This window comes from Hemiscyllium ocellatum, chromosome 14, assembly GCF_020745735.1.
Source record: "Hemiscyllium ocellatum isolate sHemOce1 chromosome 14, sHemOce1.pat.X.cur, whole genome shotgun sequence".
NCBI lineage: Eukaryota > Metazoa > Chordata > Chondrichthyes > Orectolobiformes > Hemiscylliidae > Hemiscyllium > Hemiscyllium ocellatum.
In genome coordinates this window covers 40012501-40031552 of record NC_083414.1, presented here as the reverse complement: position 1 = coordinate 40031552, position 19052 = coordinate 40012501, and the positions used below count along the sequence as shown (strand labels likewise).

At 37.4% G+C, this 19052-nt stretch overlaps 1 protein-coding gene across 3 annotated transcripts in view; it reads left to right on the top strand.

Annotated features, from left to right (window-relative positions):
* Window positions 1-19052, top strand: part of cadpsa (Ca2+-dependent activator protein for secretion a) — a 628699-nt gene that overhangs the window by 412800 nt on the left and 196847 nt on the right. For all 3 annotated transcript variants that reach the window (XM_060835662.1, XM_060835661.1, XM_060835663.1), the window contains exons 10-11: window positions 5604-5712; window positions 10317-10529. In XM_060835662.1, the coding sequence (XP_060691645.1) occupies window positions 5604-5712; window positions 10317-10529 (322 nt within the window). The remainder of the gene's footprint in view (window positions 1-5603; window positions 5713-10316; window positions 10530-19052) is intronic.

Below are 19052 nucleotides of genomic sequence, written 5' to 3'. Positions count from 1 at the left end.
TCAATCACTCTGACATAAGAAATATTTTAAAGTCACATTTTTAGAATGTTCTTATTGGTAGATGAAAATTAAGTGACTGATAGGAGGAATTACTCCAGCGAAAAAGCTTGGAAGTCTCCAGTTTCCTTCTGATCACTGTGATTGATGACAATTAAGAGAAGATACAAAAGAGATGTTCAGAATTATTAAGGGTTTTAAATCAGGTAAACAGAGAAAATATATCCAAGTATCATTAGAGGGTTTATGTTTGAAGGTTGTTACAGAAGTATGAAAGGAATGCCTAACTCAAGAATACCTGAACAGGTCATGTATTCAGAACTCTGACATGGAGCCTTGTGTATACAGGAACCAAAGGAAATATTTCAGAGACAATCTGTAGTCATCCATGAATCTTTAACCTATTAACATCAACACATTGGAAGTAAATGCCCAATGATGACCAAAATGGTGATATGTCATCAAAACTACCATCAAGAACCTCCAACCAATGAGAGAAACCACTAAGGGAAATCAGTGAGAGAAAGACAGAGGGCAGCTGCAATCTACTGCCACCTCTACCAGCTGACAACAGATGTCCTCGTCGTGGGAGAACCTTTACGTATCTGCTAACTTGTAACCAAATTGTCATCTTGCTGAAACCCAGCCATCTGCAAGAAAGAGTTGTCCTGAAAATAGGAAAATGCCAATGAGATGTATTACCATCTATTTCTTTAACCAATAAATCAGTACAGACGCACAGCCAATTTCAAACAATTCAAAATTGCAATGATTATTTGTTAGACATGTGACATGTACATGACAATTGCTGCTAGCACCACAGGACCCTATTTAGATGTCCTTGTAAATTATTAGGAAAAGAAGTCCCCAGAATTCTGATGCAGGCTGTCGTTAGAAATTGCTTCTCCCTTTTTGCTAAAATGTCTAATTAAGAGCTTCAGCTGTTCACAAATTATTTAGAGGTGATGGTTGTGATGTAGAGTGGGAGGCAATTAGAGTGTTGAGACACTATTGACTGAGTTAGTTGTAGTCATTGAGGCTATAGAGCTTAACATGGCATACGTATGGAGTGAGGTAATCCAAAGGACCTAATTTGGAGTTATAGTTAGTCTCCATACCTTTGAAAGCTTCAAATAGTTGACACTGTGTAAACACCCAGCCTGAAGCCTGGAGAATCCTTTGCTTTACAACAGCTTTTCCTTTCAAACAATTCAAAACTTCATCGCCAAATGCTGTCTGGGGCCTGATGCAATCTGATGGTGTCCTGAAGGCATATTGAGGCTCACAGAGCCTGAAAAAGACCCTGTGGCTCAGTGACTTGCATCAAGAACGTGACATTGAATTCAGCATGTTATCCAGAAGCAAACTACGAGGAGTGAGAGCTGCCGTTTACAGCAGTCCTGACAACAATTGCTCTGATGACTGAGATTTAAGAATTGTTAAACATGACTGGCACCAAGACGGTCAACTCACATTGTTTATGACAGGATGTCAGTCCGAACATTTTCTGATCTGAATGATAGGGTGCATGAACATTAGTACAACTATAGGCTAGTACAATAGTACAGGTTAGTTCAGGGTCCTAAGAAGTGTATTCCCCAAATGAATTCACAAGGTGAGCAGTTCTGCATTCTTATGGTTTCTGCTCCATTAGACATTACCAAAACATGGGTATACTTATACATTATTTCAGAATAAGACAGGAAATGTAGCATTTACTCTATATTGTTTTTGTTTTGATATGCAGCATCCTACTGTATTTATTTTTGTATAAATTACATATATGCAGTACCTGATAGTGGTTAATATTTAGGAGAATTTATAACGTGGCTGTTAAGATAAATTCTTGAATTTTTTTTCCAATTCTGCTTTTCCAAGAACAACATTAGCTCACTTTCTCATTGAGGGCATGAGTTTTCTTATATTCATGCCATGCCATTCATAAAATATTTCTCCCACCTCCTCCTTTTGCCTGTTATTCCTCCATATCTCTTGAACATGAGGTTCATTTATAAAAAGATTTCATGAATTAAATAAAGTCATTCTACAAGGTAAGGTCATGCCCCCAAACAAACCAGGTAAAATTGATACCAACTATCGCATGTCTGAGCTAGCAGAGCCATTACCAGCATGATGTAAATCTTTTTAAAAAGCTTACAGCATTACCATGGTTGTGAAATATTGCAATGATCCCTCACTTTGAAAGCTTCACTCTTAAAAGAGTTTTCTTTATTGTAGTTTACCTCAGAACCACAGAACAGTTACAGCACAGGAAGATGTCATTCAGCACATTGTGTCTGAATAAAGTAACTGCACATTCTAATCCCTCTCACCAGCACCTGGTCTATTGCCTTGGAGTTTCCAGGAGCTGATCCAGGTTCCTTTTGAAATAAGGTGAGGCTGCTGCTTCAACCACCAAAATGGGCAGCAAATAGTAAACCCTCCCTATCATCTCGATGAGAGCATGGTTCTTCACATCGCTTTCTTCCATTCCTTTTAAATCTGTGATCTGTCTACCAGGGGAGTAAAAACAAGCCCATCATTTTGCCTCATAACTGCAACATTCAAGCACTGACATGATTCACACAAACCTCCTCTGTATTCTCCCCAAACCAGTTATATCGTTCTTGTAATGTCAACTATACAAAGAACTCCAGCTGTGGCCTAACCAGTATCCCATATAGTTCCAACATTACATTCCTGCTTTTATATTTATCACCCAATGAATTCCCTAGTCCTGAGATGCTGCCTAACCTGCTGTGCTTTAACCAGCAACACATTTTCAGCTATCACCCAATGAAGTAAAGCAACCCTTATCCCATCTTTACCACTTTATCTACCTCTCCTGCTACCTTCAGAGCCCAGTGGACACAAACTTCAAGGTCTTTCACTTCCTTTACCCATCTCAATATCCTCCTATTTATTCCCTTATTTTGTTTGTTCTCTTCAAATGCAGAACCTTGCACTTTTTTAGATTGAATTCCATTTGCCACTATTCTGCCCCCTCAGCTATACTGTTGATATCATCCTGAGGTTGACAGCCATTCTCTATCAACTGCGCAGCCTATTTTTATATTTTATGCAGATTTTCCAATCACACTTCCCACATTTAAGTTCAAAATGTTAGTATATGCCACAAACAGCAAAGGACATAGCACCGATCCTGTGAAACACCACTGTAAACTGTTTATCTCCAAAAAAATCTGTTGACTAATACCCTTTGTTTCCCATCACTGAGCCAGTTTTAGATCCAATTCACTATATTCTCCAATATCCCTTTAAGTTTTCTGACCAATCTGCCATGTCATATACCTCACCAAAATTAATGCAGACAACCTCCTCTAGAATCATCCTTGTTGCTTCCACAAAAGATTCAACTAAAGAAGGGCCTCCCTTCCCAAAACCATGCTGATTATCTGATTAATTTGTGTAATTCTAAATACAGTTAATCCTGTCTGTTGCCATTGATTCCAGTAATTTGCCCACCAGCGAGGTCAGATTGACCAGGATATATCTTTAAAAACTATTTCAAGTCTCACTGAGCTAGTCAAGCTGTTCTAGTCCAGTTAAAATATTGACATCTCCCTGACAATGTGAAAAATTGCTCAGGTATGTCCTGAACACACAAAGTAGGACAAATCCAACTGGCCTCTTACCACCTCACAATCAGCAGTAAAGTGATAGAATGTATCTCCAACATTGCTGGCAAGCAGAAGCTACTCAGCAATAACCTGCTCAGTGATGCCAAGTTTGGGTTCTGCCATTTACCTCCTAATCTCAGTATATCCTTGGTTCAAGCTTGGACAAAGGAGCTGAATTCCAGAGGTGAGGTAAGAGTGACAGCCCTTGACATCAAGGCCACATTTGACCAAGTGTGGCATCAAGGAGCCCTACCACAACTGGAATCAATAGAAATCAGGTGGCAACTATCCACTGCTTGGAGTCATACCTGGCACATAGGAAAATGGTTGTGATTGTTGGAGGTCAGTAATCTCAGCACCAGGACATCTCTGCAGGAGTTCCTCAGGATAGTGCTGCAGACCCAAACACCTTCAACTGCTTCATCAATGACCTTCCCTCCATAAGACCAGAAGTGAGGATGTTCGCTGATGATTGCACAGTGTTCAGCATCATTTACCATTCCTCAGATACTTAAGCAGTCCAAGTTCAAATGCAGCAAGATCTGGACAGTATCCAGAGTTGGGCTGATAAGTGGTAAGTCACATTTGTGACACACAAATGCCAGGCAACGAACATCTCTAATAGGAGACAATTTAATCACGGCCCCTTGAAATTCAGTGGTATTACTATGGCTGAATTACCTCCACATCGACATCTTAGGTGTTACCATTCACCAGAAACTCAAGTGGACTCACCATCTAACTACAGTGGCTACAAGAACATGTCAGAGACTAGGAGTGCTGTGGCAAGGAACTTGCCTCCTAATACTCCAAAGCTTGTCCACCATCTACAGTGCACAAGTCAGGAGTGCAATGCAATACTCCCCACTTGCCTGGATGGATGCAACTCCAAAAACACTGAAGAAATTTGACACCATCCAGGACAAAGCAGCCTGTTTGATTGGCACCACATCCACAAACATCCACTCCCTCACCACCAACGCCTAGTAGCAGTCGTGTATACTAAGTACGAGATGTACTGCAGAAATTAACCAAAGATCCTTAGACAGCATCTTGCAAACCCATGACCACTTCTATCTAGAAGGTCAAGGACAGCAGATACGTGGGAACACCACCACCTGCAAGCTCCCCTCCAAGCCACTCACCATTCTGCTTTGGAAATATATCCACCATTCCTTTATTGTCACTGGGCCAAAATCCTGGAATTCCCTCCCTAATGGCATTGTGGGTCTGTCGACAGTACATGGACTGCATCTGTTTAAGAAGGCAGCTCACCACCATCTTCTCAAGGGTAACTCAGCATGGGCAATAAATGCTGGCCCAAATAGCAACGCTCACATCCCACGAGTGAATTTAGACCTGCTGACCTTCAGTTCTTTTGACCCATGTCTAAATCTAGCAAAGTTTGGAAATTGATCCTCAGAGCATTCAGTATTTCCTCCCAGGCTTCCTCTAATAATTCATCTAGGGGTAGCGATTTATCCTCCTTTGAGGTGGCTAGTGCCTTGATACATTCCTTCTCATTATGGTGATTTTATCAAATATTTCTCACCACTGTTTAACAAGGATGTGTGCATCATCACTCTCTGTGAAACCAGAGACAAAATTCTCACCAAGAAACCTGTCCACATCTTCTGCAGCCATATCATGTTTGTCTCTGATAAGTCCAGCCTGCATTACTGTCTTCAATTAGGATATATCCTTGAGCCACCTTTAAGGAAGCAACTAATTAATTAGTGACACATTTTCAAGTATGCATCATTAATGACAAATTTCCCCAGTCTCCATTGTTTTGAAAATCACAACCAATTTGCTTTGTATTTCCCAACATGTGCTGGCAGTAGACAAGATGTCTCAATAATGGCTTGTAAAACAAAGCTTTCAGCAAATGTGTAGACTTTGTTATGAAGTTTCACAATTTTAAAGCCAATTCAGAATTACATTAAACGGTTTCTCTTTATTCAGGTCAGCCAGTATACTTTTGCAATGTGCAGTTACCGGGAGAAAAAAGCTGAACCTCAGGAACTGCTGCAACTGGACGGATACACAGTGGATTACACTGACCCACAGCCAGGTGAAATGCTTTAATTCAATCCTGACATCTGGAGAAAACACAAACATAAAACATGAAATAACTGTGAAGCAAGTGGCTTTTCTTTGGCTTGACCTGACTGTTTTGTCATAAGCATAATTTAGAAAAGGTTTATTCATGATGGTAATAGCAATTATCCAGCAGCCACTCATTGTAATGTTTGTTTTCTCTACTTTGGCAATGACCTGTCAAGATGGACTATGGCTTTTTGTAGAACCCACTTAACAGCAGTCCACACTGTCATGTCTTCAGTTGGAAACATCCCTCCGTCTGTGTTTCCATCACACAAGTTGAATTAAAAATTTACAATCGAAATGTAATCACACTTTACATTTGTAGGTTCTCCAGCTGGGTACATCATTCCATGTTCTTCACTTTTCTAAGCTTGTGCTCTGTGTCATTGCCTTTGCCTTCCTCTCCAAATTAAGTTAAAAATCACACAACACCAGCCTATAGTCCAACAGCTTACTTTGAAAGTACAAGCTTTCAGAATGCTGCTCCTTCATCAGGTAGCTATCTGACAAAGGAGCAGCACCCTGAAAGCTTGTACTTTCAATTAAACCAGTTGAACCATAACCTGGTATTGTGTGATTGTTAACTTTGTCCACTCCAGTCCAATACTGGCACCTACACATCCAATTTAAGTGGCAGCAATGTCAGACTTGTTCATTCACCTCTTTTGAACTCTTTTTTTTTCCCCTAACTACTTCTCAGTCTTACTACCTTTTTTAGTACAATTAAAAGGTCCTCCATGCAGCCTATCACTTGACTACATCTGATCTCTTGCAAGAAGCTATAACCAACTATTGCTTGGAGTTCAGTAATAACTTCAACATTATCACAGCTACTTTAAGCTATAATTGTCACATAATAATGTAAATCTAATTCAAATTGTCAATCGTGAAACACTGACATTTTAAACCAGGTGCATTGATCCCATCAACATTTAAAAAGTTGCTGACAAAAGGTCTGTAAATTCTTGTAAGATTGCATCTCTCACCTCATAATTCCTTCATTGGTAATATATGCAATTCTTACATATGTACACACTTTCTTCTCTACTATCTCTCTTGCCATCATATATTTATGATAATTCCATATCAAATTTTTCCATTACAAATTGCCATGCCCACTTTTATAATGAAAATTGATTGTATAAAATTGTGAACACTAATTATATCCTCCTTCCCTCCAGTTGTTGTCCTTTAGTCTTTCAATTTTGCCTCTCAGCCTGTAGTGAATTTCAGCAGTCTGCTTCTTAAATCGCAAGCAGTTTTAACATTTAACAATAAGTTATGTCAAACCAAAGCATGTTGTACTATTAAGAAACAAATATGTCTTTAAATTACGGATTGAATGATATCTACATATCCTGTTGACATTATCTCCTGCCCTTTTGAGATAATTTCAAAATTATATTCTGTCTTCACTCACTGTATGCAACACTATAAGAATTAAACTGACAGTGTCGTAAAGGACCTACACATTACATTTAGTAATACCAGAGTTACTCTTTGTCACACTTTAGTCATTGCACTTCAGATGTCACCTTTTTACTTAGTGTAAAATATATCTTTTTCATAAAGATTATTGTTTCAAGAATTAAATTGGTGCCTTTCTGTAATTAAGGTAATGAGTGGTACTGGAAAAATGTAAGCGATTGACCTCTGAGAAAGTATAAGACTGTTGGATCACCTACAGGCTTAGAGAGATTATTCTTTTTCAGTTGCAGCTGTATGGATGCATTATATTTTAGGTGTTAATAAAATTAGTGCTCAGGGCAGGATCAGCGGTTTTAATACAGTCTCAGCCATGTTGCTGACAAAAGATGAAACTAAAATGTCAGAAACCAAACAATAAGTAGGAGAAATTAAAGCTATTCCGGGAATCTCTACTATTGCCTGCTAATAGCTAAGAAGTATTTGTGGTACCATGGTATAAATAAATTCTTATAATGGGTAGAGAGATGGGAAAAAAGATATACATGTGATATCACAGAATCATAAATTTATGCAGTACAGCAGAAGCCCTTGAGCCAATTGCATTGCCAAAAATACATCCCTACTTCCACTAGTCCCACATACCTGCATTTCACCTATAGCCTTGAATGGTCTAACATTTCAATTATTCATCTAAGCACTTTTTTAAAATGTTCTGAAGCAGGACATAACAAAGAGCAGAAAATCATAGTGAGGAGAAGGTAGCAAATCAAAATGAGAGGAAACCCTACAAATTGAAACTGGATAACAAAAGCTACATTTATAGAACATACTGAGCTCAGGTTTCATTCTTTATCATCTATAATTTAACTAATTAGTTCACTCACACAGTACCTTTCAATGCTGGGTGATTAAGCTCACTGTTGCTGATTCCTGGTTAACTTCAATTATAACTTCACACCATTTCATTGTGCACAATTATATCAAAATGAACTAACTGCAGGTTTCTTTGTTTTATTTGGGGAGATAAAGACTTTACAGAGTCATAGAGATGTAGAGCATTGAAACAGATCCTACACAGTCCAACTTGTTCGTGCTGACCAGATATCCTAACCTAATGTAGTCCAGTTTGTCAGCATTTGGCCCATATCCTTCTAAACCCTTCCTATTCATATACCCATCCAGATGCCTTTTAAATGTTGTAATTGTATCAGCCTTGACCATTTCCTCTGGCAGTTTATTCCATACACCATCCTCTGTGTGAAAAGGTTGCCCCTCAGGTCCCTTTTAAATCTTTTCCCCCTCAGCTTAAACCTGTGCCCTCTAGTTTTGGACTGCCCTACCCTGGAGAAAGGACCTTGGCTATTCACCTTATCCATGCCCCTCATGATTTTATAAACTTCTATAAGGTCACCCCTCAGCCTCCAACTATCCAGGGAAAATAGCCCCAGTCTATTCACTTTCTCCCTATAGTTCAAACCCTCTAAGCCTGGCAACATCCTTGTAAATATTTTTGGAAACTTTTATGACCAGCAGATATCTTAAAATGCTTTACAGCCAATAAAGCCTTTTTTTGGACTCATTTACGGGATAGGAATTTCACTGGCTTAGTCAAGTTTTTTTTGAAGTGTCATTATAGTAATGTTGGAAACATGCTACTAATTTGTGCACAAAATGCTCTCATGAACTGTATTGTAACAATGACCAGATAATCTGTTTCAATAATGTTGATTGAGAGACAAATATTGACTTGGTCACCAGGGCTAATTCCCCTGCTTTTGTTAAAAATATGTCATGAGGTCTTTTATGTCCACCTGAGAAAGCAGATGGACCTCAGTTTAAAGTCAGCACTTTAAACAGTGCAGCATTTTCTCCATACTGTATTGGTGTGTCAACTTAGATTGTGGCACAGACCCACAACCTTCTGACTCAGTGGTAAGGATGCTACCAACTGAGCCATGGTTGACTGATTTGGACAAAATTCAAAATTTATTTTAGAATCCTAGAAGTACGGTAATTGCAAATTCACAACAGTAACTTGGCAATGGCCAAAGAATTGATTTTTTTTAACCTTTCGTAAAATTGGTTAGTATAAACCTTATGAAAATGGAGCCACCTATTTTCTTCTCTAAGTATACTTTTAGGCAGCCCTGTAGATGGGTCGACTGCATTCCTGCCCAAAGTAGGTGGATAGGTGCTATTTAATATGCCAATACATGCCATGTGATATTTTCCATTTTCCTTTCTGCCATATTGCCACTACATATTTACACCTGCACCTACACCACAAAACAATTCTGGTGAGTTTTTTTTGCCCTATTCTTATCCCAAATCCTCCCTGTTTCTTGGACTCTGACATCTCTATTACATTCTTATTGATTTGTTGTTTCATTTCAAAGGTCTGCAATCCTGTATAATATTAAATAATGAATTGTTAAAATATATACAATCAGCTGGTACAAGAGCATCCTGTGCAGACTCTAGGATAAGAATGGAATGGAGTGGCCGGTCGAGTACAGTGTGGTTGAAATTATTTGACTAATGACTCTGCGAGGAAGATTATGCAAGTCCCAGTGGTAAAACTAGATTGAGTTGCCTTTTAAACATACATTGATGTCAAACTGTTCAGTCAATGCTAACTTTAAAGACCAGAGATTTAATTTCAAATATGTTATTCAGAGCCTGAGGAAAAAAGGAAATATTTATTGTATTAGAAATCAGATATTAGTGTAAAACTTAAATGATTGCGACAATAACAGAGACATCTTGGGTACTTTAAAATGTTAACGTATTTCAAACTTAAAAGTTTGTTAAATAAGCATAATAGATATTGCATGCTTCACACAATTTTTACAACTTCCAACATGGAGAATTGCCCATATATTTCAGTGCATTTTGTGCATTGGATTCTGTGGTATTTCCATTCCTAGAAGTTAAATAGTATCTCAATTTTTTTTAAAGAGTGTTATCATAAGTTAAATACTTATGTGTATGAACAAAACTCAGTTTGGGACAGGAGTCTCGAAGTAGTAATTGCCATGTAACCCAGTTCATGAACCTTTTCAATGGTACATCTGTTGTGATGACGTCCATGTAGAAATGTCATTGTGTATTCTTCTCATAATTGTTAAATAATCTACCATCTAGGTTTGGAGGGTGGTAGGGCGTTCTTTAATGCAGTTAAGGAAGGAGACACTGTGATCTTTGCCAGCGATGACGAACAGGATCGTATCCTTTGGGTTCAAGCAATGTACCGTGCAACTGGTCAATCACACAAGCCCATTCCTCCGACTCAAGTCCAAAAACTTAATGCTAAAGGAGGAAATGTGCCCCAGTTGGATGCTCCCATCTCACAGTTTTGTAAGTTATTAACCATATTTACTGTGAAACTGCATGTTGCATGACAGTTAGTTGTAGTCATTTTAGTAATAAAACTTTAATGGGCACAAAGCGATGACATTTGTCTAAATGTTACTGTGGTACAGAATGGGCTTCCCATGTCCCTCAAGTATTTTTTGAATAATTATAGAGACATACATTCTAACTGAAACTTTTGGCAAGAAAATTATTTGATTGATGTTATTGGTGCTTAAAGAGAATTTTTGAGAAAATGCCCCATAATCATGAATGTTCTGGAAGAGATTACCTGAACCTTCTTTTGGTGTCACTCAGTTACCACATATTGCTCCATTTCATGCTTTTCAAACGTGAATGTCAATAAATAATTTGGATAGAGGTCCACTTTCTTTTTAGAAGATATCCATTCAGGTGATTTTTCTTATATTTTTAAGCAAAGATTTCAATGTCTTGCCTTGCACTGGCTGGTCTATTTTTCCTTAATTTAGTTTTACCTCCCTTTTTGAAGGTAGGTGTTACATTTGCTGTCTGGAGGCCTCTCAGACTCTTCTGTCCTATTGAATTTTGTATATCAATACTCATATCTCCACAATTTGTTCCCTAGTTTGTTTGGACAAGTGAAGGTGCGGTCCACCTGGATTTTGGAGTTTCGCCCTTCTTAAATTCTGGTGTTTGTTACCTAGGCATGCCAACTTAATGTGCTCTATGAGCTGCTGCTCATTTTACTGCCACCATCCCCTTTACATGTAAGCAGGACCTACTTGATCTAGTTTGGTAGAGGAAACCCACTTCCTATTCTAAGTAAAAGAGTGCCTTCGAGGAGATACATTTTTGAAATATCAGGGAGTTGACAACAAGATGTGTTAATACAAAAGAGGAATTGAGGCTGTGGAAAATCAGCTGTGATCTTGTTGAATGGCAGGTTAGGCTCAGGGGGCTAAATTGCCGTTCCTACTCCTATTAAGCCCTTAACTTGATATAGTTTATTGCATGTTAGCAACCACTTATAGGTTACATTAACAGGATAGATACTCTTACAGTATCTCTGAGAAGGATTACTCTCTCTCGTTCAACATTTCAAGTCATTCTACTGGCAAGTCCATATGTGGACGTCATAGTGACTGGTATTTATGGCAGTCCTCAGTACTAACCCTTTCGGACAATAAACAAATCTTCAGATACAAAAAAGATATTGAAGCAAAGCAGCAAAGATTCACAAGGATTTTTAACATTTGAGAGGATCAAATTATTAGTAAAGACAGAGTGGATCAGTTTATTTTCGTTGGAAAAGAGAACACTAAAAGGAGACCCGATATCTTTAGCATTTGAAAACAGTTCAAAAGCATGGATGTGGAGAAATTGTTTCCACTTGTGGGTGAATCAATAATTGGAAGCATATATATAAGATAGGCACAAGCAGATTAATGGAAGAATGTAGGAGGATTTTCTTTCACAGAAAATGGTTATGGATTGTGGAATTTGCTGCCATATGGAGTGATTGAAGCAGATGGCATTGATGTGTATAGGGATTGTTTGATGCATACATGAGGAAGAAGGGAATCAAGGATTTGGGAGGAGGAACCGTGTAATTAAAATTAAGAGAAGATTTATGTTGGTGATAAGCTATCAAATAATAAGGGATACGCAGATAAAATAGTGCAGGAAGGTGAAATCGCGATTTAAATAATCAACTTCTGGGGAAAGGCAGAGCAACCTTGAAAGGCTGAAAGACGTATTCCTTATTCTATTGTTTTATGTTCTTTGTAAGCCCTTTCAGTGAAAACAGAGGCAAAGTATCTATTAATTATCCCGTCCATTTCAGTTTTGGATTCCAATATTACTTATTAGATTGAAATTTCATGAAGTGAGAAGAGATGCATTTGATACAATTTAACAGATCAGACTTTTTGTAAAGCAGAAAATGGAGCAATAAAGGACACCAATATATAGTTAGGTATCCCCTTGTATGCATTTGTGCATGGAACATTTTTTTAGTGTATACTCACCCAGTACTTTCTATAATAAAGGTGAATTAGAAGACACTGCACCTTAATGAAGAAGAGCTGATGGCCTAGAAATTGGATCACGCTGCACTCAATTAACAAGTGTAAAATATGGCAGGTGGCATGGCTGTGCTCATTTTGTATTGAAAGTACAGTTTGGGCTCACTCTAGATAAGGAATATATGCTGCAATCACAACTGGAACCTCAAACAAAGACATATATGGCACTGCCTTACTGTCACTGTAGCCCATATCTTTAAAATGAAAATCTCCCAGTTTCCTGTTAATCATTCTATCACAACAGCATTCCCTCAGGCGGTGGTGTGTAATCCATTGAGATTATCATCTGTCAGCAGAAACTGGTGATTGGCATTGTCACCTTTATATAGTTAACTGTTTCTACATGCTGGATAAAATGATCTCCACTCACCATACAGAGACACAAGCTTGAGCTGGACAGTTGCATATTCTAAGCCATTGAACATTGAGCAGATGGTTACTGGCAGACTGTCCAGTGCACCTTGTATTTCCTTGTGTCCGCCCATCAGCCTTCTTTTGTAGACTATACCTTTAAAGTCAGTCTCGAATCATCTAAAGAGAATTAGTGTGTGATCTCACACTGTGTCACCACAGGCATCTGCAGCCTCCTATCCTTCTTCTATAGGTCCTGTAGATTGTGACCAGGAATGCATCATTTGAAGACTACACCTTTGATTAAGGTATGCATGGTGCCTGTCTCTCAGCTGGGACTTGAGAGGGTGAGATGTTGCACCTTTGAGAACACTGGCATTTTGTTCTTGAATGACACACAACTCTCAACATTTTTAGCTTCTGAAAGAAGGAACAGTGACTGCTGTAAGCCAGAATGTACGGGGTGAAATAGAATTAAGTAAAAAAAATCAAAACTTGGTGAGTTTTGAAGGAACCTTGAGCAATATTTCCTCTATTATCACTCTCTAACCATTACAAGACATGCTTTTCATGCATGGTCACCCTTATCCAGTCACCACCACCTTTCCCGTGTGTGAACTTCTGTTAGAGGTAAGTACGTTTAATAGCATTGTGAGCTGTTTTCAAGATCTCCCTCTCATCATAAAATAGTTTGTATGTTGTGCACAGAAACTACAGCTGAGGAGAAAGTAATTGTGAAAGGTAACATTTTTACCTGAACAATTTTGGTGAGATCATTACATTTTGACCAGTTTTGTGTTGCATTCTGGAAGCTCCTGACATTGTTCCCCACTGGCCTCTTCTAACTGGCAGTAGGAGTGATGCCTTGAGAGTCTTCTGTCCTGTGGAAAAGTAGTTCTCCTTTTCCACGTCCAGTGTTATGACCAGAGTCTCCAAGTGCCTCTTGCAGTCTTTACCCACATTTTAGAACTTCTCTGCTGTGTGTACCCAGAGTGCATTTTCCCCATAAGAGGAGCTGGCTGCCTTTAAATAGCATCAGATACACAACTTTACCCTGCCACTGCCTACACAAATTTAACAGCGTCCTTGTGTCACCTGGACTAGTGTAACATACCCCAATGCATCGTTTATGGGTGTGATCAAATTTCTAGGCTGATAAGCCAACAATTTGAACAATTGATTTGGAAATCACAAGAAAAATTTCTAACATTGCTAAAACAAAATAAGAGAATTAATGTTATTATTTAAAATATGTTCAACTGCATCCATAGGCAATATTTTTGGGTTGATATATGATATGACCTTCATTCTATAAAACATTAAAAATTGTCCTGTATTAAAATAATAGATCCTGCTATTCATTCAAAATTAACATTACAAGTTGAGCTGTACATTTTTGGGAATACAGGTCAACTGTTCATGTTACGTAACAGTTAGAAGGTCAACGGAGTACTTACTTATTTAACAGGAATTTGGGTACCTGCTGTTTTTAAGGAAAATTGTGCAACACAGCAGGCATTATGGATTTAAAATCAATAATACGTTCCTTGAAGCTTTAATATGCCAATTATAAGGACAATTATATGAGAGATATTTTATATGAAAGCTGTTAGATTTAATGCCTATTTCAAGATTTTGCCACTGTTTAGAATCTTAGAGTTTTGTTTAATTGCCATATTAGCAGGTAAGCTGTTTTGGTTAATTTACAGTTTAATAGTTACCTGTAAAGATTGGGAGTGTTATAATATCTTGTCTGTTCACCCTTTAACTCCCATAAATGATGTGAATCACGCACAAAATTGGATGTTCATTTTCAGAGACTTCACTGCCAACTTTCATGCTCAAAACATTTTTTGTAGTGAACACCTCTGGTATGAAAGTGTGCAATGATTTCTTTTACAATAACTTTCTGATGGAATGCCTAAGGGACATGCTTACACAAAAATAGGCTAAAGTAAGTGTATGCAGCTAACCATCCCCCAGCCAAAGGATTAAAAAGGAGGCAATTCAACACATAAGCATTTGATAATCTTTGCAGACTAGGAAATAATTTGCAGTAAAGTATTTTGGAACTTGTACATGAACTAATGCTGTACTGTAATATATAGGTCATAAAATTTCTAGATAATCCAGAAGTTTTAAATACCCTTACAGTAATTATCTTTTCACAAATACTCCATTGTGAATATTACATGTTGTGAAGACACATAGTGGTCTGACACCTTGGTGCCAGTGTAAAATAAATCCTAAAATGAAATAGATTCACTGCAATGAAATCAGCATTTTATATATATATATGAAGTAAAACTGATTGCTCTGAGTAACTGTGAAGCAGTATTCTGTTCAAGGCTCTTCTCTGGCCAGGTTTTTAATCTGAATATTTGAGCTCTTTGGTTCGGTAACTGTCTAGCAATATTTCTGTTTTCCATCATTCTCAAATGTAAACCACATGTCTGCACCATTTATTCTGTCATGCCCCTATGTTTAGTAACATCGGCATAGGACTCTGCCTCAAGCTATTATTTTATAAAGTTGCTGTGGATGCAAATTAGATGTTAGTTTAAGTCCATAATATAATTTAAGTAATTGAAATAACAGTTGTCTTTTGATGGGGAGCAATATGTTACAAAAAGATGTATTTTCCACATAGTTGCTTGATTTATATTTTTTGTCTATACATATATGATAAATGTGCTGAATACAAAAACATAAAATATTGGTAACAATCAATATTGGTCAATCCTATCTGTGGAGAGAATAGACAAGTTTACATTTTGTGTAAACTATTCTTCAGAACTGAAAATTAGGAATTGGATACTTGTATTCATACAGTCAGAAGAAGGAAATGGAGGTAAAATGTGCACATACTTATGCACAACACAGAGGAATCTGGGCAAATGTGTTAAGACATTAAAGAAACAAAAGTTGAGTAAATACCTGATTATGATTCCATCAAGAAATACAGCTTTCCTTCCAGTCCTGCTTTCAGGGATGGTTCTCTTTGTAGCACCCGAATTCACTCTTCCACAATTTCTATTTTTAGTTGTACTTTTTTAAGGCATCAACTATCCTTTCCAAATGAAGGAGTTGCATCACCTGCCTATCTCTTCTTCCCACATAGTTATCCAAAGTCCTGAACTCACCTTCCATGGGAAAAGCAACTCTGTGAACGGAATCTAATTAAGCATCTTCTATTTACTGCTCATTGTTGGTCTCCTCTGCATTGAGGGAGCTGAATGGAAATCAGACAACTGCTTTACCAGTTTGTGAGCTTTCTACACCTCATCATTCTAACTGCCCCTCCCATTACCACTCTGACCTCTGTTATTGATTTTATACACAGTTCCTAAAAAACACACAAGTTCCAAGAGCAATGTTAGATATCTTCCCAGAATCTTGCAAATCTGAACTGTTTGCAACTATTTTCATTTGAAGAAAACTGGCCATTTCCACTTCTGTAACAGAATCAGACTCTCCGCCCCTTGACTCAGCTCACTGCTGCTGAAAACCGCACTATGCCTTTCTTATCTCAAGATTTGACAATTATGATACACTCCTGACTGGCTCTCCACTTTACATCCTCAATAAGCTTGATATCATACAAAACTCTTCTACCAGTGTCTTAACTTGCACCAAGTCCTGTTCACCCATCACCCTTGTGCTCGTTGGTTGTCAGATGGGAATTTTATAATTGAGGCACTTCTTATCATCCTTAGTTCTACTTTCATATCATCCATTGCTTTACTCTTCACAATATCTTTGCTTCTCCAATTCTGGCCTCTTGAGCATCCCTGTTTTAATTTCTCCATCATTGGTCACCTATTTCTAGCCAAGGTGTGAGTCTCTGGAATTTCCTTCTTAACCTCTCCACTTCTCCATCTCTGTCCTCCTGTAAGGTGCACCTTCAGCATATGACTGTGACAAAGCTATAAGTCATCTGCTTTAATATGTGTTTATTTGACTCACTGTCAAATTTTGATTGATAACTCTCCTGGAAAACACTTTGGGGCATATTATCTTATGAAAGACATTATATCATTTGTGTTGTTGATATCTGACTATAGGTTTTCATTTTCTTACATTTACCACTTCCTTAGCTATTATATAATGTCTTAATACTTCTGTCTCTCTCTTGACTGTGATGACTATTCAGTCATTCCTCTGAATTATGTAAGTGTATATATACACATAGTTTTGGTTGCATTGCCCTACCAACTTACTTGTTTATTTTCCAGTCTTGAAGAAGCATCTACATCCAAAAAGTAAACATACCAATTCTCTCCATAGATATTAAGAATCTTGCAGTATTTCCACCATTTTTTAAAAAATTTTGTTATTGTAGTTTATGGTGGATTCAAGTACTTTTTGTACATTATTATCTACATTATGTAGCTTCTAGAACCCTTTGCACAGTTTCCGTATTGCACATTGTAACTCTTATAATACCAGCCCTATATGGCCCATGGCATGCACTCACATGTGCCTCAATAGGGTTGATCCTAAGAATGGATTTTCATGAAGTGTCCAAGTGATGTTTCAATGAAGCAATGAATACATACTTTTTCTTATTATTTTACACATAAATAAAAGATTCGAAACTGTGACCTAAATATTCAAAAATCATGATAAAAGTGCATCTTCAAAGATCAAGTAATTACTGTACATAACCCTCATAAAACTGATCATTATGTTTTGTGTTAGACTCTGTGTGACCTTTTTAATACATATTCAGACAGCTGTCTACTTTTCCTGTTTATTTAATGATAATTAAATTCCTGCATGTAGGCATATTTCACCTTAAAGAAATCTGTTTCAAATGACATCTGTTGTGTTACTAACATACAGATATATAGTGCAGTTGAAGGATTTCATGCTGCCAATTAGTTATATCCAATGAACCAAGCAAAAGTTGCTTCATTTCTAAAATATTTTACATTGAGTTTTATTTCCTACTCTTCATAGTTTATCAAAAGTTTCCGTGTTGATATGTGGCCTCCTTTACAACTTACTGTCTGAATATAATAGATAGTCCATACTCATTGATAGACATGCAGTGATTTTATTTTTAAAATCTTGCATTTTCTATAATTGTTGAATTGGGTTTTGTTCAATCCAATAACGGATCCACAGCAGTAGAAATTATGTTGAGCAATTAGTAGCTATACAAACTGGACGTCTTCTATGTTTCCATATTGTGTATGCAAGTTTAATTTATATAATATGAAATTTCTTGGTGATTTTAGCCATAAGAGAAGTGTTTTGCTAGATGTTCTGTTGTCGTTTCTTTTTGTTTCTTTTACTTTGCTTGAACCCTAGTACTTTGAATGACAATACCTGCTGCTAGGTTAGGGCTCCTATCTGCTTTCCTAAGCCTTGTTGCTAGTCTTTATGTTGTTCTGGTTTGTTCCTTCTTACCCTGCTAACTTCTAGCTGGACTAAAGGGTAAGTGCTTCCCTGTAGCTGGCACAGGCAGATAATCAGTACTGATTATCTGACAAATGCAATGTGTTTTTTCTTCTCAAATTTATCATGTTTAGAATTCTATAGTTTAATACTCATATTTCCTGAATTTAGGTTTGACATGAAAGCTTCCATACTGCAAATCCAGATGCATGCGGTATTTGCATAATTGCCCTCTCTCTGGCTTTTATATTGTAGTTAAAGACTCCTCTTAGTATGACTTAAATATTTCTTAACATTTTCTAACCTCCATGCAATGTAAACATGAATTAACATGACAAAAAGATGTCACTAATATACTTGTTCAATTATCTCTACAGCTAATTGACTGTGTAATGCTTGAAAACAGATTGCCTTGCACAATGATATCATAATGCCTGTTTCTTCACAGCAATGATTAGCACCACTGTGGTAATTATAGTCTACTGCCAGGATAAGCACAACAAATAAACTCCACATTTATAAACCAGCTCTGGTTTACTGCATTCTTTTCATACTTATTGAACAACATGTGTTGTATCACATGAATGTTAGTATGTAAAGTGTCACAATGCATGTAGAAACAGAGGTATTATGACATTGCTACAAATCTTCACTAAGCATTATACTGCATTAAAATACTTAAATATATTAATAATACCAATGTCCTTAA